This window comes from Enhydra lutris, unplaced genomic scaffold (genome assembly GCF_002288905.1).
Source record: "Enhydra lutris kenyoni isolate GAN:26980312 unplaced genomic scaffold, ASM228890v2 scaffoldscaffold12, whole genome shotgun sequence".
Lineage (NCBI taxonomy): Eukaryota > Metazoa > Chordata > Mammalia > Carnivora > Mustelidae > Enhydra > Enhydra lutris.
In genome coordinates, this window is record NW_019154096.1 from 54,265,838 (window position 1) to 54,292,480 (window position 26,643).

Consider the following 26,643-nt stretch of genomic DNA (forward strand, 5'->3'; position numbering starts at 1 on the left):
AGAAAAAATTAAGGTCTCCTACTCCTCTGCCATCTTGGACTCCTCACTGGTTAGTTTCTATCTTATTTCTTCAGATCACTAATCTTTTCTTCAGCATCCGCTTTTATCCCATTCAGTGTATTTTCCATTTCATATAATGTATTTTTTAAATATCTAGACGTTTCATCAGTGATCTTTCTTATATCTTCATTTTCTCTAATTTTTGTGGCCATGTTTTCCCCTGCCTTTTTGAATGTATAGATCATTTTTAAAAAGATTATATTTATTTATTTGACAGAAAGAGAGCACAGCAGAGAGAGAAGGGGAAGGAGAAGTGGAGGAAGAGGGAGAAGCAGACTCCCCACTAAGCAGGGACCCAATGTGGGACTTAATCCCAGGACCCTGGGATCATAACCTGAGCTGAAGGCAGATGCTTAACTGATTGAGCCATCCATTCACCCTAGAGCATTTTTATAATCACTGTTTTTATGCCCTTGTTTGTTAGTTCCATCACATTATTTCTGGATCTTTTTTAAAAGATTTTAAAATTTATTTATTTATTTGACAGACAGATTACAAGTAGGCAGAGAGGCAGGCAGAGAGAGAGGAAGGGAAACAGGCTCCCCACTGAGCAGAGAGCCCGTGGCAGGGCTTGATTCCAGGACCCTGGGACCATGACCTGAGCTGAAGGCAGAGGCTTTAACCCACTGAGCCACCCAGGCACCCTTCTGGATCTGTTTTTATTGGTTGATATTTTTGTTTTAAATTAAACAACTTTTAAACAAAGTTGTTCAGGTTTTATTTACCAGTAGCTCCTCTCTCCTCCCTGACAGCTGCTGTGCCCCCTTCCACACTCTCAGATTCAGAAGAGGACTTCTCTGGCCTTATCAGTGGTAATCTTATGGGAGTAGAGGTCAGTGGAAACGGCTGGCAGACAGTAGTGTGCCTCTTCTGGGTCCAACTAGGCTGACCTTTCCTTCAGCAGATGTTCCAGAACTTGCCTCACTTAATCTAGCTTTGATCTCACTGATGTTCATGTGGCCATTTTCCCTGCCAGCAACAACTAGTGTGATCTGTTTTGAACTCAGAACAGACTAATGAGGTAAGTGCCACCCACAATGGTGATGCTGAAGCCAGTGGCTTTAGTTACTTAATGACCCTGATCAGGTTGTCTTGGCTGATGTCCTAGGCAAAATTTCTTCTTCCTTTTAATACCTATTGTTGTAGGTCCTCCAAAGTTCTCCAAAGAAATTTCATTTGGATCTTTTTTCTATCTTCCATTTTAGTGGAAATGAAAGGGCTAGGCACACTTTGATAATTTATATCCCCAGTATCTCAGACCAAAATCTTTTTTCAGAAGTCAGAGGATCCACACCAGTGGTGGCACACGTGTCCTGGAACTGTACTTGGAACTTGAGGATGCTTCTGGATCGTCTGCTTGTGCTTGCTGGCAAATGGCCTCAGAGTGGTCTTGAATACATCCCATTCTTTGACATCTGGGCCAGTGATACCCAGCCAAGACAGTCCCTTGCTTCTTATAGCTGGCCTTGGCGGGCTGGCTATATCCTTGCTCTCAGTTTGTAGCCACCCTGCTGCCAGGACCCTGGGTCTCTGTAGCCCTAGATCCACCTCTGGCCTCTTTTGATTGATTTTTATCCTGTTTATGGATAATATTTTCTTGCTTTTATTTTTTTGGATGTTTAGGGTTTTTTTTTGAGTCAGACATTGTGAATTTTACATCATTTTTAAAAGTGTGCATTAGAGTTCCTTAAAAAGTTAAACATAGAATTACTATATGACCCAGAAGTTTTACTCTTATATATATACCCAGAAATATTGAAAATAGGGACTCAAATACATATATGCTAATGTTCATTGTAGCATTATTAACAATATTCAAAGGTTGAAACAACCAAAGTGTCCATCAACAGATGAATGGATAATGTGGTATATGCATTCAATGGAATATTAATCAGACATAGAAAGGAATGAAGTTCTGATACATGGTATAACATGCATAAGCCTTGTAAACATAATGCTAAGTGAAAGAAGTCAGATATAAAAGGAAAAATATTGTACGGCTCCATTTATAAGAAATATCTGACATAGGCAAATTCACAGAGATGGAATGTAGATGAGAGGTTATCAGGGGCTTCAGGGCGAGAGAAATGGGAAATTATTGGTTAATGGGAAGTTTCTGTTTGGGGTTATAAAAAATTTTGGAAATACATAATAGTGATGGTTGCAGAACATTGTGGAAAATAATTAATGTGACTGAATCTTACACTTTAAAATAGTTTAAAAAAAAGGGATGTTGGGGCGCCTGGGTGGCTTAGTGGGTTAAGCCGCTGCCTTCGGCTCAGGTCATGATCTCAGGGTCCTGGGATCGAGTCCCGCATCGGGCTCTCCGCTCTGCGGGGAGCCTGCTTCTTCCTCTCTCTCTGCCTGCCTCTCTGCCTACTTGTGATCTCTGTCTGTCAAATAAATAAAATCTTAAAAAAAAAAAAAAAGGGGATGCCTGGGTGGCTCAGTCAGTTAAGCTGCTGCCTTTGGCTCAGGTCATGATCCCCGAGTCCTGGGATCGAGTCCCACATCAGACTCCTTGCTCAGGGGGGAGCCTGCATCTCTCTCTGCCTCTGCCTGCCACTCTGCCTGCTTGTGCTATCTCTCTCTCTGATAAGTAAGTAAGTAAGTAAATAAATAAATAAATAAATAAAATATTAAATAAATAAATAAGTTAAAATGGGGGCGCCTGGATGGCTCAAATGGTTAAGCATCTGCCTTGGCTCAGGTCATGATCCTCAGGTCCTAGGATCAAGCATAAGATTTAAAATTTCAAAAGATGAGGTGCTTAGGTGGCTCAGTCGGTTAAGCATTCCACTCTTGATTTCAGCTTAGGTCATGATCTCAGGGCTGTGTGAAGCTGCGTAGGGCTTCATGCTCAGTGTGGAATCTGCTTGAGATTTTCTCTCCCTCTGCCTCTGTCCCTCCCCCCACTCATGCTCTCTCTCAAAATAAATAAATATAATCTTTAAAATCTAGGGTGTCTGGGTGGCTCAGTCAGGTAAGTGTCTGCCTTTGACTCAGGTCATGATCTCTGGGTCCTGGAATCAAGTCCCGAGTAGGGCTTCCTGCTCAGTGGAGAGTCTGCTTCTCCCTCTCCTTCTACCCCTACCCCCTGCTCACTCTCGCTCTTTCCCCAATATATAAATAAAATCTTTAAGAAAATAACAAAATAATAAAATGAAATCGGGTGCCTGGGTGGCTCAGTGGGTTAAAGCCTCTGCCTTTAGCTCAGGTCATGATCTCAGGGTCCTGGGATTGAGCCCCACATCAGGCTCTCTGCTCAGCAGGGAGCCTGCTTCCTCCCTCTCTCTCTGCCTGCCTCTCTCTCTACTTGTGATCTCTGTCTGTCAAATAAATAAATAAAATCTTTAAAAAAAATAAAATAAAATCTATATGTATATAATATATAGAAAAAATCTAAATCTATCTGTATAAGATTTTAAAGATTATAAATATATATTATATATAAATAATATAGATGTAGAAATTATAAATTATATGTTATATAAATATATATGTTGATGTAATTCCTCTCCTCAAAACCTTGTAATACTTCTCAATTTAAACTTCTTATAAAATTATAATAAGGGTCCCTGGGTGGCTCAGTTGGTTAAGCGTTTGCCTTTGGCTTAGGTCATGACCTCAGGGTCCTGGGATGGAGCCCCACATCGGTGTCTCTACTCAGTGAGGAGCCTCCTTTTCCCTCTCCCTCTGCCAGCTACTCACCCTGCTTGTGCACTCTCTCTCTGCCAAATAAATTAATTAAAATGAAAAAAATTGTTAAAATGGTGACTTTCATCATATATTTAATTACATTAGATAAAAAAGGATTACTTTGGCAGCTGTGAAGAAATCAGACAATAGGTTAAGGTTACTGCAGGAGTCTAGGTTAAAGATGATGATGTTCTGTTTACCCCTCCAGGTTCACTCTGTCCTCCTCTAGAAGTTGACCTATGTAGACTGATTAACTGGCTCCTAGGCCCTCTGGCTTCTGGTTGAACGTGGCCAATGTGCAGCACTGGGAAGAGATCTCAGTCTGCAGGGTTGCTGTGAGCACCTATGGCAACTGATAACAGGTACTAGCTCTTGCCAGGCAGCCTTCTCCACAAAGTTCTGTGTGTCTCTGTATTCTAGTAATGGCTCCCTTCTCCCCTTCCTTCCTTCTAAGGGTAAAGTGGCTGCCACCTGTATTTCTCTACACTGGTTTATTAGTTTAATAGTTCCCTTATCAAACTTCTCTAGAATTAGCCAATTTGAGTGTGTTATTAGTTTCCTGCCTTAGATCCGTTTGGATGTAGTGGACAGAGCAACGTATGTATTTGGCGGTAGAACCTTGAGGTTTTGATAGACTGGATGGTGTGACAGACATGGTCCTGGTCCTGGGGAGGCAGGATGACACAGTTAGGAAAACAAAAAGCAAAAAGTATGATTCAGGCTCATACCAACTAGCAATAGTCCAACTATGGACTCGGGTTCTAAGGTGGTGGAACTAGCTATTGAATGCACTGATTCAGATAATATTAATGAACTAGTTCCCAGTCTCGTGGACAGAACTGACATTTCTCCAAGCTCTCAGATATGCAGGGGAGAAACCAAAGGAGGTTGGTTGTTTTCCACAGAGGAATCAGAAGAGTGAGCTCTCAAGGAAGCAGTAGAAATTGAGATTTGGAAATGATCCCAGGAGAAGAGCTAATCAGCTGGGTGAAATGTCAAGGTGCAGACACTGGCTTGCAACGGCTCAGCCTCCCAATCAGACGATCTAGAGATGCTCAGGCCTTAGGGTTAATTAAGCAACACCCTGTTCCATCCCACTAGTTGGCCTCCTGAGCCCATTCTGTCCCTGAAGCCATGGATAGGACTAACTGGGGGCGATTTCTCTATCATGGACCCTCCATTTCTTCTACCCCTTCGACTATTTCCCCATTTTTCCTCTTTTCCCTGCATGCCTCTCATCCATACTGACCCTTCCAGCTGCTGAAAGGCACATGTTAGCCCTACATCCCTGATAGGTGGCCAACCGTCCAAGAACAGGTTTTCTTGGCTCATACTGGACATCCTTAATATCTTGCATGCCTTGCTTATTTCCCTTGGATTCTACACAGAGAATTCTGATTGGGGTGTAACCCCCACAACATGACCCTCTAGATCTTGAGCCGCTGGACCTGTTCTCTGAGGCCTGCTAGTTGTTCCGGCTCAGTTTTCACACCAAGACCCTTTGTGGGCCAGTACAGTCAATTTCCTTTCTTATCACACCCACTTTACTCCCACAGGAAGCACTTCCCACTCCATCTTGGTCTCTTCCCTGCTGTAAGGATCCAGTCGCCTCCAGAAATTCACAGCTTCTGGCTGACTGTATAATCTTAGACACATTTTAACCTCTGTATGCCTCAAGTTCTTACTAAATTCTTAGCCCATGCCTGGCACATGGCAAAACTCAGTAGATGTTAGTTGTTGTTGTTATAATTGTATTTTTAAAACATCAATTTGTTCATATAACAGGTATGACCCACTTCAGGGGCGCCTGGGTGGCTCAGTGGGTTAAAGCCTCTGCCTTCGGCTCGGGTCATGATCCCAGGGTCCTGGGATCGAGCCCCGCATCGGGCTCTCTGCTCAGCGGGGAGCCTGCTTCCCCTTCTCTCTCTCTCTGCCTGCCTCTCTGCCTACTTGTGATCTCTGTCTGTCAAATAAATAAATAAAATCTTTAAAAAAAAAAAAAAAGAAACACTCATATTCCACCATCCAAACTGTTAGCATTTTGGTGCATTTCCTTCCAGTGTTTGTTTTCAGCATAGTTTTCTTTCATATTTTTTTTCCTCTACAGAAAGTTTACAAATATTCTATCTACAGTCTTCTATGATTTTGCTCCACAAATCTGAGACCATATTATCCAGTCTCATATCCTACATAGATAGGATGGAATTTTACATTCTATCCACAGCACTTCCTAAGCTATTAAAAACATTTTTCCCTGGATGTGTAGCATTCCAAAATCTTGTGACATCAATTTTAAAATATCACGAAAGAAAATTTAAAATACTTCTAATTTTGTTCCTATAATCTCACGCACCCCCATCAAATGATTTCATGTTTTAGTGTTTCTTTCCAACTTCACTCTTTGAAAACATCACTAGGGCACTTGGGTGGCTCAGTCAGTTAAGCATCTGCCTTTGGCTCAGGTCATGATCCCAGGGTCCTGGAATCCAGTCCCACATCTGGCTCCCTGCTCAGTGGGGAGCCTGCTTCTCCCTCTCCCTCTCCTGCCTCTCCCCCTGCTTGTGCTTGTTCTCTCTCTCTGTCAAGTAAATAAATAAAATCTTTTAAAAAATTAAAAACATCATCACTTTGAGGTAACTGAGGTAATAGGATAGTTACAGTTTTAAATATTGTTTTCTTTCACATTATTTTACAAACATGGTTTCATATTTCTCCATGTTCTGGTAGCTGTAAGCTGTTTTGTACTGTTAAGTGTTTAATAATTTAATCATCGCCTGACATAAGTGTTTCAGTAAATACAGATTTTTTTTTCTTTTGGCTTATATCGTTGGGTTTTAAATTTCTAGGTGAGGGACTGGGCCAAAGCATACCAGTGTTACCTAAGTGTGCTTCTAGAAGGATTAAGTCAATTTACCCAGCCACTAGCTAGGTATGGATGTGTCTTTTCCCAGGGCTTTGACTGGCGTTGGGTATTTAATTTTTACTTGGTTTAATGGCTGTTAATTGGGACCATACTATACATATAGTCTTTAATTTGCATTTCCATAATTACTAAGGAAGTTGAGTCTTTAAAAAATATATGTATATATGTTTACTGTTTGTATTTCCCCTAGATGCCTATTCAATTCAAAACAACAAACGGATTTTGTGCCAAGTGCTATGTGCTTCCCTTAAGGATGAGTGCCCTAACAAAAATGACCATTGGGATAGGGTGGGGGAACCAGGTAGTATAGAAAATATATAATTAACTTACTCCATTTGTAGAAGTGCAATACCACCAGGCAGCTTGGGCAAAGTCCTGTGGGTGGAAGACGGAGAAGGAAGGAGTTGACTCTTAAGCAGGTTAGGTTTCGCAGGTCAAGTGCCTTTAGAGATAAGCCCAAACAAAGAGAAGGATTTGTCAGGGTGAGAAGATGTCTGGAGAAATAAAACAATGTGGAGAGAGGTAAAGTGGTTGAAAAACAGAAAATATAGTATTTGTGTAATGGAGTTGTGAATTTTCTAAAGCTAAAATGTGATAACTTCCTTTGTTCTTAAAGAGAAATGGCATGAGATAATGTGTCTTTTAGGATGATCTTTCTGAAAGCTAATGACAGGTAGATTTGGAGACATTGGAGTCTATAAGATGAGCCTATGTTTTTAGCCACTTACCAAGGGTCAGAGATAGGACTAAAGGTCAAGCTTATTAGGTAGTATGCACATTAACTTTTTATCTTAAAACTGTTCCCATTATAACTTTTCCTTTAAATTTTTAAAAATGGCAGGAAGATGGGGTAACATAAAATTTACCAATTTTAACTGTGTAATTCAGTATTGTTAAGTACATTTCATATTGTTGTGCAACCATTCGCCAGATTGTGACTTTCAAGTTAATTTAATTCAGCTTTATTAAAAAGAAATTAAAATTTGTCAAATTTACCTTCTTTGGTGTTCGCTTAACACTTTACATTGTATAATGCTCTTTAACTAAATATATGATCTCGTTGATTCTCATAAACATTCTTCTGAGGTAGATATTATCCCCATTTTCCAGATGAGGAAGCTGAGGCCAAGAGCCAAAAGGCCAGACAAGCTTGGGGTGTTTTGTTTATCCTGGGGAAACGAAGAGTGTCACCCAGATTTATAGGCTGAGGATTTCACCCATCCAATCAGCCATGTAGCAAATATTATCCGAGTACCTAGTATGTGCCCAGAGTTAGGGGAATGATATTGAGCAAAATAGACATATTCCCTGCGTTTATGGAGTTCAAGGACTAGTGGGGTAAACAAGCATTCATTGAGAAATAATAAGGGACGCCTGGCTGACTCAAGTCAGTGGAGCCTATGACTCTTGATCTTGGGATTATGAGTTCAAGTCCCACACCAGGTGTAGAGATTACTTAAAAATAAAATCTTTAGGGATGCCTGGGTGGCTCAGTCAGTTAAGCATCAGACTCTTGATTTCAGCTCAGATCGTGATCTCAGGGTCCTGGGATCGAGCTTTCTGTCCAGCTCCGTGCTCAGAGACGAGCCTGATTGAGATTCTCTCTTTCCTTCTGCCTCTCCCTGACCCATGCCTGTGTGTGTACATGTGTGCTCTCTCTCTCTCAAATAAATAGATATATCTTAAAAAAGGAAAAATAGGGGCGGGGCACCTGAGTGGCACAGTTGGTTAAGTGTCTGCCTTCAGCTCAGGTCATGATCTCAGGGTTCTGGGATCAAGCTTGAGGCAGGGTCTCTGCTCAGCAGGAAGTTTACTTCTCCCTCTCCCTCTGTGCTCTCCCTGCCTCTCTCTCAAATAAATAAATAAATAAATAAAATCTTAAAAAAAAAAATAGAGGCATCTGGGTGGCTCAGTCAGTTAAGTGTCTGCCTTCAGCTCAGGTCATGATCCTGGAGTGCTGGGATCCCGTCCAGTGACAGGCTCTCTGCTCAGCGGAGAGTCTGCTTCTCCCTTTCCCTCTGCCACTCCTCCACCAACCCCCCGCCAACCCCGTTCCTGCATGCTCTCTCTCAAATAAATAAATAAAATCTTAAAAAAAAAAAAAAAGCCACTCTTTCCCAAAAAAAACTGTAAAAAATAAAATAAAACCTTTAAACTTCACAGAGAAAGACAATGTAAAATATCTTCGAGAGAAACTCAGGACCGAGTATACTTACACTATATGCATTTGTAAATTTTCCAAAATGACTCACCCTGACATTTCCATGTGTCTGTTTAATCCACAGTATCCTTTCCTTGACATTATGTGATTTGTATATTGACCCCCAACCATGTGAGGTCAGCAGGCAAGTATGACAGTCTATATTTTACTGATGAAAAATTCGAGTCTCAAAGAGGTTAGATAACTTGCCAAAAACGACATGACTAGTTAACAGTGAAGCTGGGATTTGAATCCAGCTCTCGCAACACCTGTATTATTCTTGTAGTAGTCATCCTTCCATTTATTCATTCATCCATCAAATATGTACCCAGCACCTTCTGAGTGTCAGCCTACGTATGAAGCAGTCAAGAGCCACTGACGGGGGCGCCTGCGTGGTTCAGTTGGTTGTGCCTACCTTCGGGTCTACCTCCCCCCACTTGTGTGAGCTTCGGGTTGCATGTGTGCTCTTTTTCTCTCTCCTCTCTCCCTCTCAAATAAATGAGTAAAATGTTTTGGGGGGCGGGGAGAGCCACTGAAGGGTTTGAAGCAGGAAAGCAGCATGATCCAATTTAGATTTTATTTTATTAGAGATTTTATTTATTTATTAGAGAGCATGAGGAGAGCAGGGGAAGGGGCAGAGGGAGAGAGAGAGAAGCAGGCTCCCTGCGAGCAGGGAAGCTGGACATGGGGCTCTATTCCAGGCCAGGACCCTGGGATCATGACCTGAGCCTAAGGCAGACGCTTAACCAACTGAGCCACCCAGGCGCCCCTCCATTGCAAGTTTTAGATGAGAGGGCAATGATGGTTTCCCAAAAATGGTCTGGGACCACCTACTGGGTCTGAAACTCTGGGATTGGGGCTCAAGAATGTCACAATCAGCCAGGTTTGGGAGTTCCTTTCCAATTCTAATGCAGTGAAGAGAGAGAAGCACTGTATTAGAGAAGGAGGTGGTGCGACCAGTTAATGAGACTAAGATAATGGCTGTAGTGAGAGCCAACCATGTGAGAGGTGAAGTACAGGGACAAAGGGATACACTTGAAGGCCATTTAGATAGCACCCCCACCACTCATTCTCTCTCTCTCTCTGTCAAATAAGTAAATAAAATCTTTATTTTCTTTTTAAAGTTTAATTATTTATTTGGCAGAGAGAGAGAGTTCGAGAGAGGGAACACAAGCAGGGGAAATGGGAGAGGGAGAAGCAGGTTTCCCGCTGAGCAGGGTGCCTGATACGGGACTCGATCCTAGGACTCCGGGATCATGACCTGAGCTGAAGGCAGACTGAGTCACCCAGGCGCCCCAATAAATAAAATCTTCAAAAAAAAAAAAAAAAATTAAAAGTATCTCCTTTCCACTACAATCACTGACCTGAAGAGGGCAGATGGGACTATGGGGAGATTCATCTTGATCCGGGGTCTGGGTTCCCCAGGGACTCAGGGAGGCGGGAAACTGACACCCGAATTACTGAACTCAGGCATCAGAGGCTGAGGACATCCTCACCGTCTCCTCACTGCCAAGTAGGTCAGGATTAAAGCGAACTGAGGCAAAGGGTATGGTTGGCTGTACCAGGGGAAGACTGGTCTGTCCCGGCACCGGCAAGGCCATAGGAGCTAAGCCAAGCAGTTGGGCATGGAGGTGTGGGAGAAAAGGATGGGAAGGTGGGCATGGTGGGAACCTGTCACAGGCGTTTGGATTAGGCTGTGAGAAACCCCTGGGGGAGGTGCCCTTGAGGATGATCAATCAGAGAGCGAGTTGCAGGAGAGGGGCGTATCTTAGTCGAGATTGGATAACTGCCTGGCCTTGGGAGGGGCCGCGGTGCCCCCACCCTCCCGCCCCAGGCTCGCAGTTTTGCAATCCAGCTTCATAAACCGCAGTGGCGGCGGCGGTGGAAGTTTTCTGAGTGTGGCCCATGTGCCTGAATCTGACGCTCCTTGCTGGCCGCGGAGTTCCTTGGGTCCCACGTGCGTTTTGTCCTGCCCCAAAGTTCGCTCCATCCTCGGTGACCTTAACCTTTAGCCCAGTTTCTCAAGCTCCGGACCTCGGCATCTGCAGAACTAAATGGTCACAGCCATGAATGCCTCGGACGGAACAGAGCAGATGTTGGAGCCTTACAACTTCGAGCTGTACTGGAACATGAGGCCCCTTTTGGAGAAGTACTGGTGAGACCTGGGGAAGGCGAAGGGCAGTGCCAGGGTCCTGACCTTAACGAGTGCTATTTAGGGAGGGTTGGCGTCGGGGAGGAGATACTGGGTGCCTGCGATTATTTTCTTTGTTTTTCTTTTCTTTTTTTTTTTTTTTTTTTTTTTTTTTTTTTCTTTTCTTTTTTTTTTTTTTTTTTTTTTTAAGATTTCATTTATTTATCTGAGAGAGAGAGACAGCATGAGCAGGGGGTGGGGCAGAGGGAGAGGGAGAAGCAGGCTCCTCGATGAAGGGAGTCCGATGTGGGACTCGATCCCAGAATTCTGGGATCATGACCCAAGCTGAAGGCAGACGCTTAAGCAACTGGGCCACCCAGGCACCCCTGCTACGGTTTTCTTAAAGAGCAAAGGTGTGGGGCTCCCCTGTACTGTCTCCAAATCCCTGTTGTCCAAGGTGCAGTTAGCATGACATCTCAGAGATTAGATCTGGAGGAAAGAAAGAATGAGAGAGGAAGAGACAGGATGGAAGGGAGGGAGAAAGGAAGAAAATGGGTTGAGGAAAGTAGGATATGGAAACTGAAGGGAAAGAGGGGAGTGAGACATGATCTCTGAGGAAGGGGTTGATCTGAACTCCTCCTCCTCTCCACCTTCTAGAACGACTCTCCTCTGTCCATTGTGGCTGTGTGTGCAGGTGTGCGGGCATAGTGCTGGTGCCCAGGGACCCTCTGCCCTTCACAATTATCACATTGTTCCCCAAATGCTCCATTGTCTCCCGCTGTGGAAAAGGAGACACAGTTGGGAACCTCTTTCAGGATTTCCCTAGTCTCTTTGACTTTGCCCTAAAGCTCCTCAGAGGTGTTTGTGGACTGACTTTTGTCAGTTTGTGGACTGACAATTTGCCATGACCCAAACAGGCAGAAACTATTGCCACATTCTTCTAAACACTAGAGTCCTGGGTTGGTTCTAGACATGGACCCAGTAGTTGTCACCCACTCACAATTCCCCTGAGAGCAATAATCACAGAAACCTGTACACAGCCCCAGCCCTGTGCTAGGTACTTTATATACCTTAACACTGTCAGGGAATGTTATTTTTCCAAAGTCACGCAGCTGGTAAGTGGCAGAGTTGGGACTCCAACCCAGAGCACTGACCCTGAGAGATGAGTGGGCATTCCTCTAACCAGGACCCACCCATAAGCCCATCCCCTCTGCCTTCTGCCTGCCAGGGCAACCTCATTCCCCATAGCTCTGGTCTACCTGCTGCTCATCTTTGTGGGGCAGAACTACATGAAGGCACGGAAGGGCTTCAACTTGCAGGGGCCTCTCATCCTTTGGTCCCTCGGCCTTGCAATCTTCAGGTAAGACACCCCCCCCCCCGCCGCATCTCCACTCCCTGACTATCCTGTAGACCCTAGATCCTCATTCTATCCCTAAAAGCTTTCTGGAAACCCTAAGTGAGTCAAGTGCCCCAAGTTTTCCTCTAACTCTCTCCCTAACCCATTCCCTCAGCTCCAGTTCCTTCCCCAGCTTCCATCCTCCTCCCATATTACCCTGCTTTCCTTCTTCCCCAGGCCCCACACTGGCAACCTCTGCTCTCTCTCTCATAAATCCACTTGTGCTCATGGAGTCTGTACTTTTAACAATTTCCTCCAACCTCTAATGCTCTCAGCATCTAACACCCTCTCCCAATACCTTCCAATAACTTCTCTAGCCCCTCCTTCCCAGATTCCATCCCCCATCCCCTCCCAGGTTCCTACCCATCCCATTAACCCTAGTCCCTAACTCAACTTTCAGTCTCATCCTCCAGCATTCCCTGGTCCTTCCCCAGCCCTCATCTCCTCTAGATTCCTGGTTGGATCCTGGCCCCAGGATCTCAGAAGCTGTGACCCATTCTGCCGGAAGGGGGTAAATGGTGGAGCTTGAGGCAGTGACCTGCCAGGCCAAGGGAGAAGGGTGAATTGGTGTCTGGGGATGACCCTTATACCCTTTTCCTCTGTCCCATTTCAGTATCCTGGGGGCACTGAGGACATGGGGCTATATGGCTACCCTGGTACTTAGGGGGAGCCTAAAGAAAACTGTGTGCTTCTCTACCTCTGCCAACACTCCCATAATCGGATTCTGGTCCTGTCTCTTTGTTCTCAGCAAGGTTATTGAACTTGGTGAGTGGCAAAGCTTTGTCTCTCTGGTGCCCAGTCAACTGCATCCCTCCTCAGGGCCCCCCTACCTCTCCCATTACACGGAGAGTCACTCCCCCACCCTTGGGTCCTAACAACACCCTTACCCAAGCCCCTCTTTAAGTTATTTGCCACAAAGACCCTTTTCCATGCCCTGAGAATTCCCCCTGTGTCCCTATATCCATCAGGGAGGGTGGTCCCAACACTGGGTGGTAAGCCAGCTATGACTCTCCATTTCCCAGGAGACACGGCCTTCATCATCCTGCGTAAGCGACCGCTTATCTTTGTGCACTGGTACCACCACAGCTCAGTGCTAGTGTATACGAGCTTTGGATACAAGAACAAGGTGTCTGCAGGAGGCTGGTTCATGACCATGAACTACGGTGTGCATGCCATCATGTACATCTACTACACTCTGAGGGCTGCCAAAGTGAAGTCCCCCAGGTGGTTACCTATGCTCATCACCAGCCTGCAGATCCTACAGATGTTTATGGGAGCAATTGTTGGCATCCTAACTTACCTCTGGAGACAGGAACAGGGATGCTACACCACAATGGAACACTGCTTCTGGTCCCTTGTCTTGTATACGACCTATTTCATCCTCTTTGCCCATTTCTTCCACCAAACCTACCTAGTGCCCAAGGTCAAAGCCAAGATCAAGAGCCAGTGAAAAGCTGGAGAAAAAGGAGCCCCAGGCTCTCTCTCTGCCACAGCACCAAGGAGTTGATCTTAGGTTTGGGAGAATAATTAGGAGGCCTTCCCTGCATGGTTTTTCCCATGGGATCTGTGCTCCAAAGTAGCAGGAAGTTATAACAGGCAAGAAGTGTCAGCCGTGGGTGGGGTGTAATCTAGTACTTTGATGTTTCCATTTTTAATGTGAAGGCCAAGCAAGCCCTGGGATGGGGGTAGAACTGAGGAGGATCCCCAGAGCTGAGTTATTTATATTTCTATCCAGAAATCTTCCTCTTGTTCCATTTTTAAATTAAAGATTTCAACAAGTCTTCTGGGGTTTTAAGATTTGGGGGAAGAGGACTGCTGTGATGGGAAAGGGCTGCTGGCAGCAGGGTGATCACTGAGAAGCCAAAGAAGGTGTGTGGAAAGATGAGAGGTACACACACGCAGACAATAAGAATTCTAGGCCTAGTAGGCGCTTAATAAATGTCTGTTACAGACCAGAATTTTATTGCTATTAGAGACCCAAGCCCCTCATAGGAACAGTGAGAAACAGGTGCAGGAAGGCGGTGCTAACTTATCTAAGGTCATAAGCTTCCTAAGTTGCAGAATTGACTCCCACAAGGGTTCCTGACCAGAACTTCCAGTTATCCTCCATGAGACCACGAGGTGGCGCCGCAGCACCAGCTTTGGCCAACGCCAACCAAGTAGCTAGTCCTAAACCACACTTACGTATTCGCACGCAGGGCACGTGCCCCACTTTGCTCCAGGAATCTCCCAGCTGCCCCATCCCGGTGCTGGGAGCTGAGAGGGGACTGAAGCCCTAGAAGCCCGGGCCTCACTTCTTTCCTGTGCACTCCTCTAGACATGGGGTAGCATGAGGGGCGGGAGCTCAACCGCAACTCTGAATCATCAGGCCTTTGGCAGTCCGCGCACGTTTATTTAGTTTATCTTTGAAAATGGGGGAGGGGAGTCTGGAGAAGGCGGGGTGGGCCAAGGGTCAGTTGGCCCCCGGGGAACTGGTCCCTGTTCCTGGCCTTAGTCCCAGGGGTGTGGACTGTGTGTAGGGCCCAGTCCACCCCTCAGGGTCGGCAGGGGGTAGTCTCTCTCCTGAGCTGGCCGCGCCCCCCTCCCCGAGCTGCCCCAGCACCCCTCTCAGACCCCGGGGTAGGGGCAAGCCAGTCAAGACGACCCCCGTCGGGGGAGGTTGTGAATTCTCGCCCCCGCCCTCGGGGATGGTAGACGGACCGGGCCATTCATACAGGCCGTTCCACGGCGTACTGGCACGGACTGAGGTTGGCGGCCGGGGGCGGCCCGGGCACGGCGGGATAGCTGAAAGAGGCGTGCTGTTTGGCCTTGAGCCTCAGGCTGGCCAGACTCGAGTTACACGGGTCCCGATATACGTAGGGGGAGGAGGCGGCTGCGGCTGCGGCTGCAGCGGCCGAGGCGTAAGGGCAGGACACTGCCCCGGAGGACACTGCGGCGGGAGCCAGCCCGGGGGGCCCCCCGCCCAGGCCCTGCAGAGCCCCGGGCCCTGGCACGGCGCCCGGGGCGGCTGCGGCCGAGGGCACCATGGAGGCGGCGATGGAGCTGGGTGGCGAGAAGACGGGCTGCGAAGCCAGAGGCCCCACATTGACCGAGTTGAAGGCGAACGGGAAGGTCTTTGCGGCGAGCGGCGGGCCGAGCGCCTTGGGTGGCCAATTGCCGTACGAGTAGCCGGGGTACACCTCTTCATAGGGCGGCACCAGCCCCCCGAGTGGCGCGGCGAAGCCGCCCTTGCACAGCTCGGCCTGTTGGCTGCGCTCGCGCTTCCGCCACTTGGCGCGCCGGTTCTTGAACCACACCTGCGGGCGTTGGAGAAAGGCTGTCAGGGCCGGAGCCGGGCGGGGGGTCGGCCCGGGTCCGCGCGGCAGCGGCTGGATCCCAGATCCCGGAGCTCGGGCCGGGACCGTGCCGAGGAGAAACGAAACGGAAGTGGGGCAGCCAGGCTGGGGGTGGAAGGAGCGCACCGAGTCCGGGTGCTGAGAACAGGAGTGGGCGACAGGACTGAGTCAGGGCGATAGGGTCTGGGGCGGGAGCACGAAGGATGGAGTCAAAGAGGAGTGAAGAAGAGCACGGGAGACAGTGTTGGGGGTAAAGGAACGAGGGGCCTGGGACGACAGGGTGGATGGAGGTGGAGCAGAGGCCGGAGCAAAGGAGGCTGTGCGGGGCAGCAGACCGAGGCAGGGGCCGGTCGGGTGTGGGGCCGAGGGTAGGCAATCAGGGCGGGAGCGCCGGCTGGGAGCTCCAGGGCTGCTCGCAGAGCGGCGGCTGAGAAGGAGGCCGGGGCTGGAGGGGGAAGGTGGGCGGGGGGCGGGGGCGGGCGTGTAGTGGAGGGCTCAGGTTTGGGAGGGCCGTACCCGCACGCGGGCCTCGGTGAGGTTGGTCCACACCGCGATCTCTTCGCGCGTGCTCATGTCAGGGTAGCGGTTCCTCTGGAAGGTCGCCTCCAGCTCCTGCAACTGCTGGCTGGTGAAGTGGGTGCGCTGCCGCCGCTGCTTCTTCTTCAGCGAGCCGTCTTCGGGGGAGCCGCCGGGCAGCGAAGCCGAGGCCTTCTCCGAGTCTGGGGGCCGAGGTGGGGGCAGGTCACAGGGCGCCCAGGCCTGCGCGGATTCTGCGGCTCCAGGACCTCCTCCACTGACCGCTCACTCCCACCCGGCATTCCCCCACGGCCAGATGTCACCCCCAGGAGGGATTGAACTGTTATCTCCCCTACCCCTGGTAGGGGGTGCGCTCACCGCTGTGCTCTTGGCCCTTGCAGCTGTGTTCTGGGAGGGGTGGGTGGGGAGTGCCCGCATCTGACAGCGAGAGGGCCGGGCTGCGGGCCTCCGCCTCGCTGAGCAGGCCGAACTCCATGGAGGGAGGACTCTGGAAGAAGACAAGACACAGATCAGGTGGATGGGGATAAAATCTCACAGTTAACCGGTTCCTAGTAGTGTTTCCCCTCAAGTTCACTGCTCCTTTCTCAGCTACCGACATAAAGCTACCCCTCTGCGGGGTGCCCTAGGATAGAATAGGGAAATAGCAGCCTAAGGGGAGAAGGGGGTATTCCCAGGGGCATTATGCACAGACATGCACACAGACTGTATTTTGTTCACTGCTGGGCACCTAGCTAGAACTCTGCCTGGTGTCCAGTTGGTGTGCAATAGACACTTTTTGAATCCGCTAAGGAAAACTATGCCATTGCATGGAAAACCATGCTATTGCACACCACATCTTCCAAAACTTGAGTTCCTTCTCACATGTATGTCCAGTATCCCCACAAACTCACACCTGCCCCTCAGCTGATCACACCTGAACACAGCCCAAACCTCTGTTACTCTCCAGTGGGACAGATTTGATTTTTGAACCAGGCCCAATATGTCTCGCATACGGATAATCACTGCTATTATTTATGAATACTTACTATGGGCCTTTGTCTCATTATTTCTCTCCTCACAAGAATGCATCTATCTTAAATATCACCCTTGTTCAGGTGAGGGAACAGACTTGAAGTTACCACTAAGCTCACAGAGCTTGTGCATGGTGAAGCTGGGATCTGAACCAGGTCTGGGAAACTTGTAAGCTACTGCTTTTTCTTCATTTGCTTTTTCAAATTGTGTTCCTGGGGGCCCTACTCAGAAATCCCCTCAAGGACTGGAACTTGGGGCCAGCCTCAGGGATAGAAGTCTAGCTTGGCCTTGCATGGGTCTGCTTCAACCAGGGCAGTCCTGCTTTGGCCTGTTTTGTTTATGCTTTCTAGGGAGATAGCATTTGAAGAAAGGGTTCCAGGATCAAAAACAAGTTTGAAAATCCCTAGGCGTCCTGGCCTCGTCTGCCTCTGTGTCTGTGCAGACACACATCACACTCCTACTAGAGCCTCCACCAGCGCTCCTACCTCCCCGATCCCAGGAGCAAATGTGAGCTTCTTAAAGCCACCTTCCCGCCCTTATTCCCTATCCCAAACTTTGCTTGACATGGCCCAGGAGATGGTCAGGTCCCTCTCCAAGTCTCCCCAGCAGGGTCCCCCATTGCTGCTGGCTCTCCCAAGCCCCCCCTGGTGGGAGGAAGAGAAAGGGGCACTAGTGAGGCTTGGGAAGTCTGGACAGACACCTCTGGGTCAGAGGAGAACCAAAGGAGGTTAGGGACAGAGGAACAGGGGTGAAGAGCTGGGTAGGAGGGGTCCATCTGCCTCTCCATTAACAGGGACTTGATCCAGGCTGTGCAGGGTGGCATTAATGTGGCGGATTAGCCTAGATTGAGATGTGTGTCACTTGGCTGTTCTGAATTTATAAGGAGCCTCTCTCTGGGAGGCACAGATGGGCAGCGGCCTGTATTTGCACATGGAAATGCACCCGTCAACCAGCTGAAGAAGGACAGCTGCCCCCCCAACCTCTCAAGCGAGACTGGGGGTGCAACAGAGGTCAAGGCAGGAGGTTGAGAAGCAGTCAGTCCCTGTTCTGTTTGCAGGGAGAGGGGTGGGGTCTAGACTTGGACTTTTTCCGAGGGTTGGAGAGGAAGGACTGAAAGGAACAGGGAAGGAGAGAATTCAGGCTAGGGGTGGGGGATATTCAGCTCCCCTCCCCTTCCAGGTCTAAGGTCAGGAGTCAGAGGCTTGGGGCTGGCCCAGGGATGCTCTGAGAGAAGGGAGATACCCTTGGGTGAAACCTGTGGCAGCCTTGACTAGTAGTTCTTCCCAAAGAGCTCAAAAGGCTTAGAACTGAGAGCTGAAAAAAGGGGGGCTCTGAAGTCTCCTCTTACTTTATACCCAAGGTGCTCTCAAAATGCAAGCTATCCCCCTGGCTTCTCCAGAGGCCATGGGAACAACACCGCTGGGAAAAGAGGGATGATTCGGTTCACCTGTAGGGAAAACTAAATCCCACCAGTGCCGTTTGTCTTTCCAGTCTGCCTTGGCTCCAGAACTCCAGTATTCCAAACTCCCCTTCCACCAGCATTCCATACCTGTGTCTCCGTTTCACCCTCCATTGCAGCAGAAGGAGGCAGGGTGAAGAGAGATAAGGGCCAGAGCAAGAGATGAGGCCGAGAAAGCAGAGCTCAGGCTGTGTATTTCCAGAGACAGACAGACACACATGCAGACACACACGAGCCCCCACTCAGACAAAATAAGCACTTGGACTTGGAGCTAGAGGCATACAAACACATACTCTCCCACACATGCGCTCCCACATTCAGGCAAACCCACACACCGTCACACAGTCTCCTCTCTCTGTGACAGGGACAGCTGCCTTGGCTGTTTCGGAGCTCGCCATTACTCTCCACTCCCCCCCTCCTTCCTGGCCCCTCTGAACCTCAGATCTCAGTCCCAGAACTAAGGACTCTGTGGGGGAGGAGGAGGCCTAAGGGGCCAGGGGAGCGGTCTATACTCCCCTGAGTATAGAGTCTGTTTCCCTGGGTGGGGAGAAGTCTGAGGGAAGAGGATGGCTTGGAGGTAGAGGGTGGAAACTGCCCAGGACCCTCATAGGAAAACAATCTGGAATAGCCAGAAGAAATTCGTTTTGGGGACAAAAGATCTGGGTCCATGTCCTGGCTCCCCAACTTACTAGCTCTTTGTTCTTGGCAAAGTACTTTACCTCTCTGGACATATTTCGTCATCTAAAATGGAGATCATACTCCCTTCCCTACCTACCTCTAGTACTGTTAGAAGGTTTAAAAAAAAAAACCATAATGTAAAGATGAATGGGGACAAAACTCTATCCAAGTTGCTTCCCTGCCCCCCGGCCATTCATGGAACAGATGTCTCTTTGGTGCCGTCTATGAGCTGGGCATTGAGTAAGGCACTGAGGATAGAGTGGTAAATTAGATCTCATCCTTGTCTCTGCCCTTGCTTGAGTTTACCTTCTGAGACCCTGTATTACCCAGTGAAGATTTCCTCTGGTGAAAAAAGGCAAGTATGCTGGATTTGAGAGTGGGATGCAAAGGTGTGTTGTGAATACTCCACCCTGAACATAAAGGAGGGCCCAGCCAATAAAGTAACAGCAAAATGGGCAGAGTAACCGAAGCCAAGAGCCACTGGTAAAGGGAAAAAGGAAACCTTCAGGCTCTTGACCAGTGTGGGACTATTGGAAAGAGGGGTGGAGGCCAAGAAGAGTCCTGCCTGTGAAACTGACAAGGCAAGAACACCACAGGCAGGCAGGCAACAGAGAGCTAGATAGCGGGGGCATAGGCCTCCCACAGACTCGTGTCCGGGTGGGCTAGCCAGGCAAAGGCTGGGGGCTAGCCAGGCAAAGGCTGGGGGCGCCAGGCTGTTGTCTGAGCTGGAGACAGGCTGGCTGAGGATTAAGCTCCCCCAAACTGTTAGAGGTCAGGAAGCTGGGGAGTTGGGACTGAGGCCAGGGGCTTCTCCTCACTCGGTGGACAGGGACAAGCAGTAGGTCTGGAAGCTGCAGGATTGGATGCTGGTAGGAAACACCAGGCAGGACCAGAGAGAGTCAGGAGATAAGAGGGGTGCTGAGTCCAGCTCTGGGAGGGGCTGCTGGTCCCCCCTTCAGCCTCCCTGACACACGCTACCGGGGATATATGGGCGAGGCTCCACACTGTCAGGGTGACAAGTCCCACCCTGGGAAGAAGAAAGGACCTGCAGGTGTGCTCTGATTCTGAAGTACAGCCTGGGATTACAGGAAGCCTATGGTTGACCACAGCGAGAACAAAATATTCAAGATATATTAAAGTGGAGAGCATAGGTTATCCCAGGTTAGAGAGGTCAGAGAGAGGAGGTCATGGTTTCCAAGTGACCCAAGCTCATGGCAAGAAGACAACAGCCACGTGTACCCACTTTTGCCCTGACACCAAAGGGGCAAATCAGGGCCGCAGCCAGAGAGCCCCCAAGTAGTTGCAATGATGATGCCTGGGCAGGAGGCATACCCCAGCACTGAGATGGGAGAAAACCCTGGAAGATGGAAGGGATAGAGTTGGCACTGTGGCTCAGTTCAGCAAATAGCGAGTTGGTAATAGAATATAAACCAGGGTCCTTAGCTAGCGTGGAGCCCAGCTAGAAACCTGGGTCTGAAGTAAGGCCCTTCAGTTCATTAGGGATGCTGAGGACCCAACCTGTCTGGTCTGCTGAGCTGCTGTGAGCACATGCTAGCAAATCAGACAGCTGTAGACAAAGGTCACAGACCCAAGAGGAAACCCTAAGACTCGAGCGGAGGCAGCAATGATTTGATGGAGTTAATTTAGCAAGGGGTAAATTAGGGATCAGAGAAATGGGCCCCCATACCCACCATTCCCCTTCCTTCCTTCTTTCCTTCAGCAAGTGTTAGGTGCTAGGACAGATCCCTAAGGATGGTAAGGCACAGATCCTAATTTCTAGGAGCCTACAGTCTGGGGAGGCAAACAGGATAGACAATGATGGGCTAAGTAGGCCTAATTCTCACACTGGGGGGAGGTCAAAGAGACGGAAGCCCATGTAAGGTGGTATCAAGTTATGGGGCTCAGAGAATGTAGCACATGGCAGAGCTGGGAACTGGGGAGGCATAGAAGGAGCAGAGGCTTCTAAATAATAAAGCACTACTGGGAATGAGCTGGCAGGTTCCGAGGGCAACAGGCAGTCTAACATGGCCAGGGTCTCAGTGTGGGCAATGGGAGAGCATCAGAGGAAAACAAGTCAGGTAGAGGGGGCCTCCAGGGAAGGGCATAGGGTGGTGCTTCAGGTTTGATAAAGTCTAAACTAGAGCATCTCCAGCTTTTCCATCAACCCCCCCCCCAAGACCAGTAAGAAAGAACATCCCTCAGGGAAACTGGGAGCACGACCTCAAGCAGCTGCCACCAGTATGAAATTTCTTTGAGATCTCCAACCTTATGTTAAAAATTGAAGCAAGTTTTGTATTCTATTCCATGCTTAAGTGTAGTTATTTTGATATGAAAATAAAGTTTTCTTGGGGCGCCTGGGTGGCTCAGTGGGTTAAAGCCTCTGCCTTTGGCTCAGGTCATGGTCTCAGGTTCCTGGGATCGAGCCCCACATCGGGCTCTCTGCTCAGGAGGGAGCCTGCTGCCTACTCTCTCTCTCTGCCTGTCTCTCTGCCTACTTGTGATCTCTGTCAAATAAATAAATAAAAAATCTTTAAAAAAATAAAGTTTTCTCTCTCCACATCTTCAAGTGACATCATCCTGCCCGGAAGATGGGCCACATTTAGCCCGCAACGTCATGGCCCTTCTCCTGCCCTGCCTGCTCTCCTCATTCTCCTCTTTTGAGAAGCAGTATTCCAAGCAGTAGGAGTCACTGGAGGCTCGCAGGCAGGGGAGAAACATAAGAGCAGCATCTCTGGGACCTTTATTTGGCTGTGGTGAGCAGAATGGATTGGGCAGGGGAAAGGTGGGAAAGGGGGAACTTAACTGAAAAATGTAAAGAAGGCCTTGAGGAGGACAATGGAGGAGGAGAGAGAATTTTGGGAGCAGTTTTCATTCCCCTCACTATCTATCTTTTTTCCCTTTCTGTTCCCATCATCCTCATCATGGGTCCCTGCCCATGACCATGGGCTAGACACTCCAGATAATCCCAAAGCTCAGGACCTAATGGATCTTTCAGATTAGCTGCCTTCTCCCTCCCCACACTCTAGGATGCATCATTTGGAACGAATGGAGAAGAAAAGTTTTGGGTGGCTCTGTCCTTCTCTCATGCCTATCCCCAGCTCAGCTCCAGCCTGCCCACCTTTCCCCTCCTGGACTGTGCCCCGGGCCCATATTCACATCCTTGATCAGGAGGCAGGCAGAGATCAGATCAGGATATTTGGAGTTAAGCATTAGGGGAGCTCCCTAGAACTCTTCTTGGAGAGGTGCAGAGGTAATGGCTGGCATTGGAAGCTTGGTATAGGGTGTTCCATCTGTCATTGAGAATCTTCCCATGTCTGGATCAGGGGTGCTATTGGGCTTCTCTAAGACTTGAGACCCCATCCTTCCAAGCAAAGATTCTGGGGTTACAGGGGACCTATACGGTTTGGGCATCATAATAATAGCAATAATGCTTCTTACTTCTGTGGTGCTTCTCCATTTGCAAAGGGTTTTCAAAGACATTATTTAACTCTTACAACCACCTCAGGTAGCAGGAATATCCATCCTCATTTCACCTCTAAGAAGATAAATTTGTCCAAGGTGACACAGATTGAAGAGATTCGAATCCAGTTCTCCTAAAACCAGGGTCTGAGCTCTTTCCTTGCCTTGCCCCCTCTACTCCAGCAGCTGTTTGTGGTTCTGACATGCACGGATCCTCCCAAGCCCTGAAGGATTCCATTTCCACTTCCTGCCTCTACCTCCTCTCTGGAAAGGAGCTCTGAAAGTTTGCTGCCCATTGTGTGCCAAGGTACATTTTCTTATTCATCTTGAGCTTGCATCCCTCCAGTTCTACAAGGCCCCCTCATCTCCCATTTCAGGATTTGGGGAGCAAACACATCTGTTTATCTAGGCCTTGCATTATTTGTGGACTTCCATCTTATTTCACCTTCCAGAGGCCTAAACTTTGAAGTTTGCTCTCTCTAGCAGCCCCTGACTCCCCATTCTGTGGCTCATTCTCTGACCCTTCTCTAGGTCTATAACATTCTCCCCAAAAGCCAGTGACTCAGCATGCACTCAGCTACATGGTTTTATGCAAGGATGGGAGAAAGTTCTGTCTTTTGTTTCCACTCATCTTCGTTATAATGCCATTGCTTTTTGGCCTTTTTGACAAATGCAGAACTTTGGGCTAAGGTCTTCAGGGAACCATCTGCAATGCCTTCCCTATTCCTTTCCTGACTCAGAGACTTTCATTTCACCCATAATTTCAGTGATTTTTCAAAGGTGATGGGAGCACAAGTGCATGGAAAATGTATTAGAATATGGTGAGAGTAATTGGGGCGTAACTTTACATTTATTAAAGGGGGGCACGGACCAAAAAAAGGTTGAAAAACAATGTCCTGGACAGTGATAAGCAAACTTTAAAACGAAGGAATGGAGGTGAGAGTGTGGGGAATACATATTACATGTCATTCATGGGTGGAGGTTGAGAGGTTGAGACCCACTTGTTTAGATTACTGATTGCTAAATGCATCAGCTTGCATTTATCTCATGAAAACTCTGTCCCCAGCCCAGTTTTTTTGCTCACTTACACATACTGGGAAAGTTCTCTCTTTTCTTCTCTGTTCCCTTTAGTTTAACTGGGCTCTGGTTAAAGAGTTAGGGTCACCGTGGGTGGTCACTGTATGGGTCCAAAGGAATCAGGGCTCTTTCCCAGTTACAGAGAAAACAAAAGGGACAGTTGGGTAGGGCTGAGACATCCTTCCCAACCAGTCTTGGAGGGCCCTCTAGGCCCCATGTTGACCCCAGAGTCTGGATTCCATGTGTGTCCTTCCTCCTTCCTCTCAGCCATCAGGGTGATGTTGGGATTGGTGGGGTTGAGAGAGCCAAGAGGGAAATAAAACCACAGGGTTTGCTTTGCTAAAGGGCTGCAGTTTTCTCTTTGGGCCTGGGCTCCTGGAAGGAGCCTTTAGCCTGCTGACAACCAGGTAGGAATCCAGGGCTGTCTGATCAGCTGTATTGGAATTAGGGGCTGACTCTGAGAGTTTGTGAGGAAACTGAAGCTGTCAAGGAGGCTTGTGTTGGACTCCTCCTTACCCTCCCGTTGCCCTTGTGGTTCATTTCCCGCTTCCCTTGTCTTCTACTAGCCGTCCTGCCATTGGATTTCTCTTCTCAAATTTGGATTCTAGATGTGCAGGGTGATGCTCAGATCTAGTCTGGGTTGGAGAAGGAATGTCCTCCAGCGCCACCGCACTCCAAGGCCAGGCCTTAACTCTCACTCGGGTGCTCCCAGCACCCTCTCACCCCCATCCCGCAGCCCCTAGGAGCAGAAAGTAGTTTGCAAAGTGTGAGCCGGCATTTGAGGCGACCCACCACAGCGAACCCCACTGCACACGCAGCTGGACAAGGCGCGGCCCGGTACATAGACATGCCACTCGGCCAGGGACATTCTGTCCGCCTTTGCCGTACATAGCGCCTGCTCCGGAGAGACCCACCTAGCCTCCCCGGACATTCTGTCCGCTCTGAGCCCCGCGCGCTGCGGACATTCCGTCCAATTCCATGCGGCTCCAGGCCGAGACCCATCCGAACCCTGACACCCCAAGCCCAACATGCCAGCCCCGCCGCCTAGTCACTAGGGCTGCCCCGCTTCGGCCCTGCCGCCCGCACAGCGGCCATCTGACCCGGTCGCTGCCAGGCTTCCACAACACGGCTCCTATCCAAACTGCGAAGCGGCGGGGAAGAGAAGCGTGTGCGACCAGACTCACCCCTGCTCGCAGCCCCTAGAATCTGAGCCCTGGGCGAGGGGCGTTCGGAGCGGCCAACTGCCCTCACGCTGTGCGGCCGCGGCCAGCTCCCCCCGCTGGCCAGGGCCTCGGCAACCCCTTTCTCTCCCTGGCTGCCTGCCCCGCGCCCCCGAATTCCAGGGCGCTTTCTGGTAATGATTTCCCCACTCTACTCCTTGCTTCGCAGAGCTCCTGTCCTGGCTTCATGTCTCCGGCTTCCCTCTGGATCCCTTGAGTCTCCCTCTTGTCTGTCCCCCGAGTCCCGACGCTGAGTTTTCGTTTTCCTAAGTCCCGGCCCCGGGTCTGCAGTAAGCCCTCCCAGTCTAGACCCGTTTCCCAGGCACCGTTCCCCAGTTCAGCCACCCAGGTCCTGTTTTGGGGATCCCGAAGTTCGGTCGTGGCCCCTCGGCCCCATGAGTCCCTGTCCCCGCATGGTCGAGCACTCACAGTGAGTCCTGCAACAGGCAGACTCCCGGCAGAGGCGGCGGCGGCGGCAGTCTGGAGGGCAGGCAGGGGCCAGGGGCCGGGCACCCGGCCGGGGTGGGGGCCGCCCCCCTGCGCCCGGGCCGCCGCTCTGCTCCGGCGCTCTCGGACTCGCAGAGAGAGAGAGAGTGAGCCTCGCGGCGGACTGCCACCCCCCGCCGGCGCCCATTCACTTTATGGCAGCCCAGGGCGCCCCCAGCCCGCCGCTGCAAGCCTGGAGCGTCGGGCCCCGCCCCCTTCCAGCTGCGCCACCCGGGCTCCACCCTTTCCAGCTGTGAATTTTCAGGCCCCGCCTTCGGGGGAGGGGTCCGGCCGGCGCGCCGCCAAGAAGCCCGCCCCTTGGCCAATCGAAGGCACGCCTCAGCATCTGGGCCACGCCCCTCCCCACGTGGCTGAAACTTCGCGGAGCAAGAACGTTTTGGAGGAGCAGAGCATGTATCCAGAGGGCGGAGTATAGTGGCCCTGGTGGCCCCGGAGAAGTGGGACCAGGCCACTCTGAGCGATGTGCAGTGGTGCCGGGGGATAGGGCAGCTGGGGCGCCTGTGGGAGGACGCACCGTCCGGGAGAGGCCACCGGGTTTCAACGCTTTGTTGCTGCTCACGTTTCGCAGATTTTCTCCACTTGTCGCTGTCTGTCTCTTCGCGCTTTTGTCTCTGCTCCAGTCCTCCCACATCTTGCCTTTCTTTCCTCTTCTTTCTCCTCCGCCGCTTGCTCTTGCTGTTTGTCCCTCTCCTCCCTCCTGTCACTTTGAAACACTAATGTATCTTTTTCTGTGCTCTTGTTCTTCACATCTTTCTTTCTCTTCTCGGCTGTCTCCCACCCTCTCCCCCCACCTTTCCTCTCTTCCAAGTAAGGCAGCTTCATGGACGAAGCAGGGTTTCCAATGAGGCAAACCAAAGAGTCATTCTAACCTGCTACCAACATTCTAACCCTGCCACCATCACCGAGTGACCTTGGACAAATAACTATCACGCCCTCTACTCCCGCCTACCC

The 26,643-nt window shown here is 49.6% G+C and overlaps 2 protein-coding genes and 1 pseudogene across 2 annotated transcripts; 1 reads left to right on the forward strand and 2 right to left on the reverse strand.

The window, feature by feature from the left end:
* Nucleotides 1-841: 841 nt before the first annotated feature.
* Nucleotides 842-10,483, reverse strand: LOC111145027 (annotated as a pseudogene).
* A 260-nt stretch (nt 10,484-10,743) lies between these two features.
* LOC111145439 (ELOVL fatty acid elongase 3) lies at nt 10,744-14,189 on the forward strand. The gene is made up of 4 exons (XM_022500330.1): nt 10,744-11,037; nt 12,242-12,373; nt 13,023-13,174; nt 13,432-14,189. Exons 1-4 carry the CDS (start codon nt 10,937-10,939, stop codon nt 13,857-13,859), a joined length of 813 nt encoding a protein of 270 aa, XP_022356038.1. The 5' UTR covers nt 10,744-10,936; the 3' UTR covers nt 13,860-14,189.
* Nucleotides 14,190-15,117: 928 nt separating this feature from the next.
* Nucleotides 15,118-16,756, reverse strand: LOC111145377 (paired like homeodomain 3). Its single transcript, XM_022500245.1, has 3 exons — nt 16,639-16,756; nt 16,261-16,463; nt 15,118-15,705 (listed from the first exon to the last, which is right to left on the reverse strand). Exons 1-3 carry the CDS (start codon nt 16,754-16,756, stop codon nt 15,118-15,120), a joined length of 909 nt encoding a protein of 302 aa, XP_022355953.1.
* Between the last annotated feature and the right edge of the window lie 9,887 nt (nt 16,757-26,643).

What these genes read in the sequence shown, in the direction of transcription:
- LOC111145439 (XM_022500330.1), top strand. Translation starts at nt 10,937, where the DNA reads ATGGTCACAGCCATGAATGCCTCGGACGGAACAGAGCAGATGTTGGAG. An exon ending in CCCCTTTTGGAGAAGTACTG is followed by an intron (nt 11,038 to 12,241) that starts GTGAGACCTGGG and finishes TCTGCCTGCCAG; the next exon opens with GGCAACCTCATTCCCCATAG. An exon ending in CAGCAAGGTTATTGAACTTG is followed by an intron (nt 13,175 to 13,431) that starts GTGAGTGGCAAA and finishes TCCATTTCCCAG; the next exon opens with GAGACACGGCCTTCATCATC.
- LOC111145377 (XM_022500245.1), bottom strand. Translation starts at nt 16,756, where the DNA reads ATGGAGTTCGGCCTGCTCAGCGAGGCGGAGGCCCGCAGCCCGGCCCTC. An exon ending in CAAGGGCCAAGAGCACAGCG is followed by an intron (nt 16,464 to 16,638) that starts GTGAGCGCACCC and finishes CTCGGCCCCCAG; the next exon opens with ACTCGGAGAAGGCCTCGGCT. An exon ending in TCACCGAGGCCCGCGTGCGG is followed by an intron (nt 15,706 to 16,260) that starts GTACGGCCCTCC and finishes CAACGCCCGCAG; the next exon opens with GTGTGGTTCAAGAACCGGCG.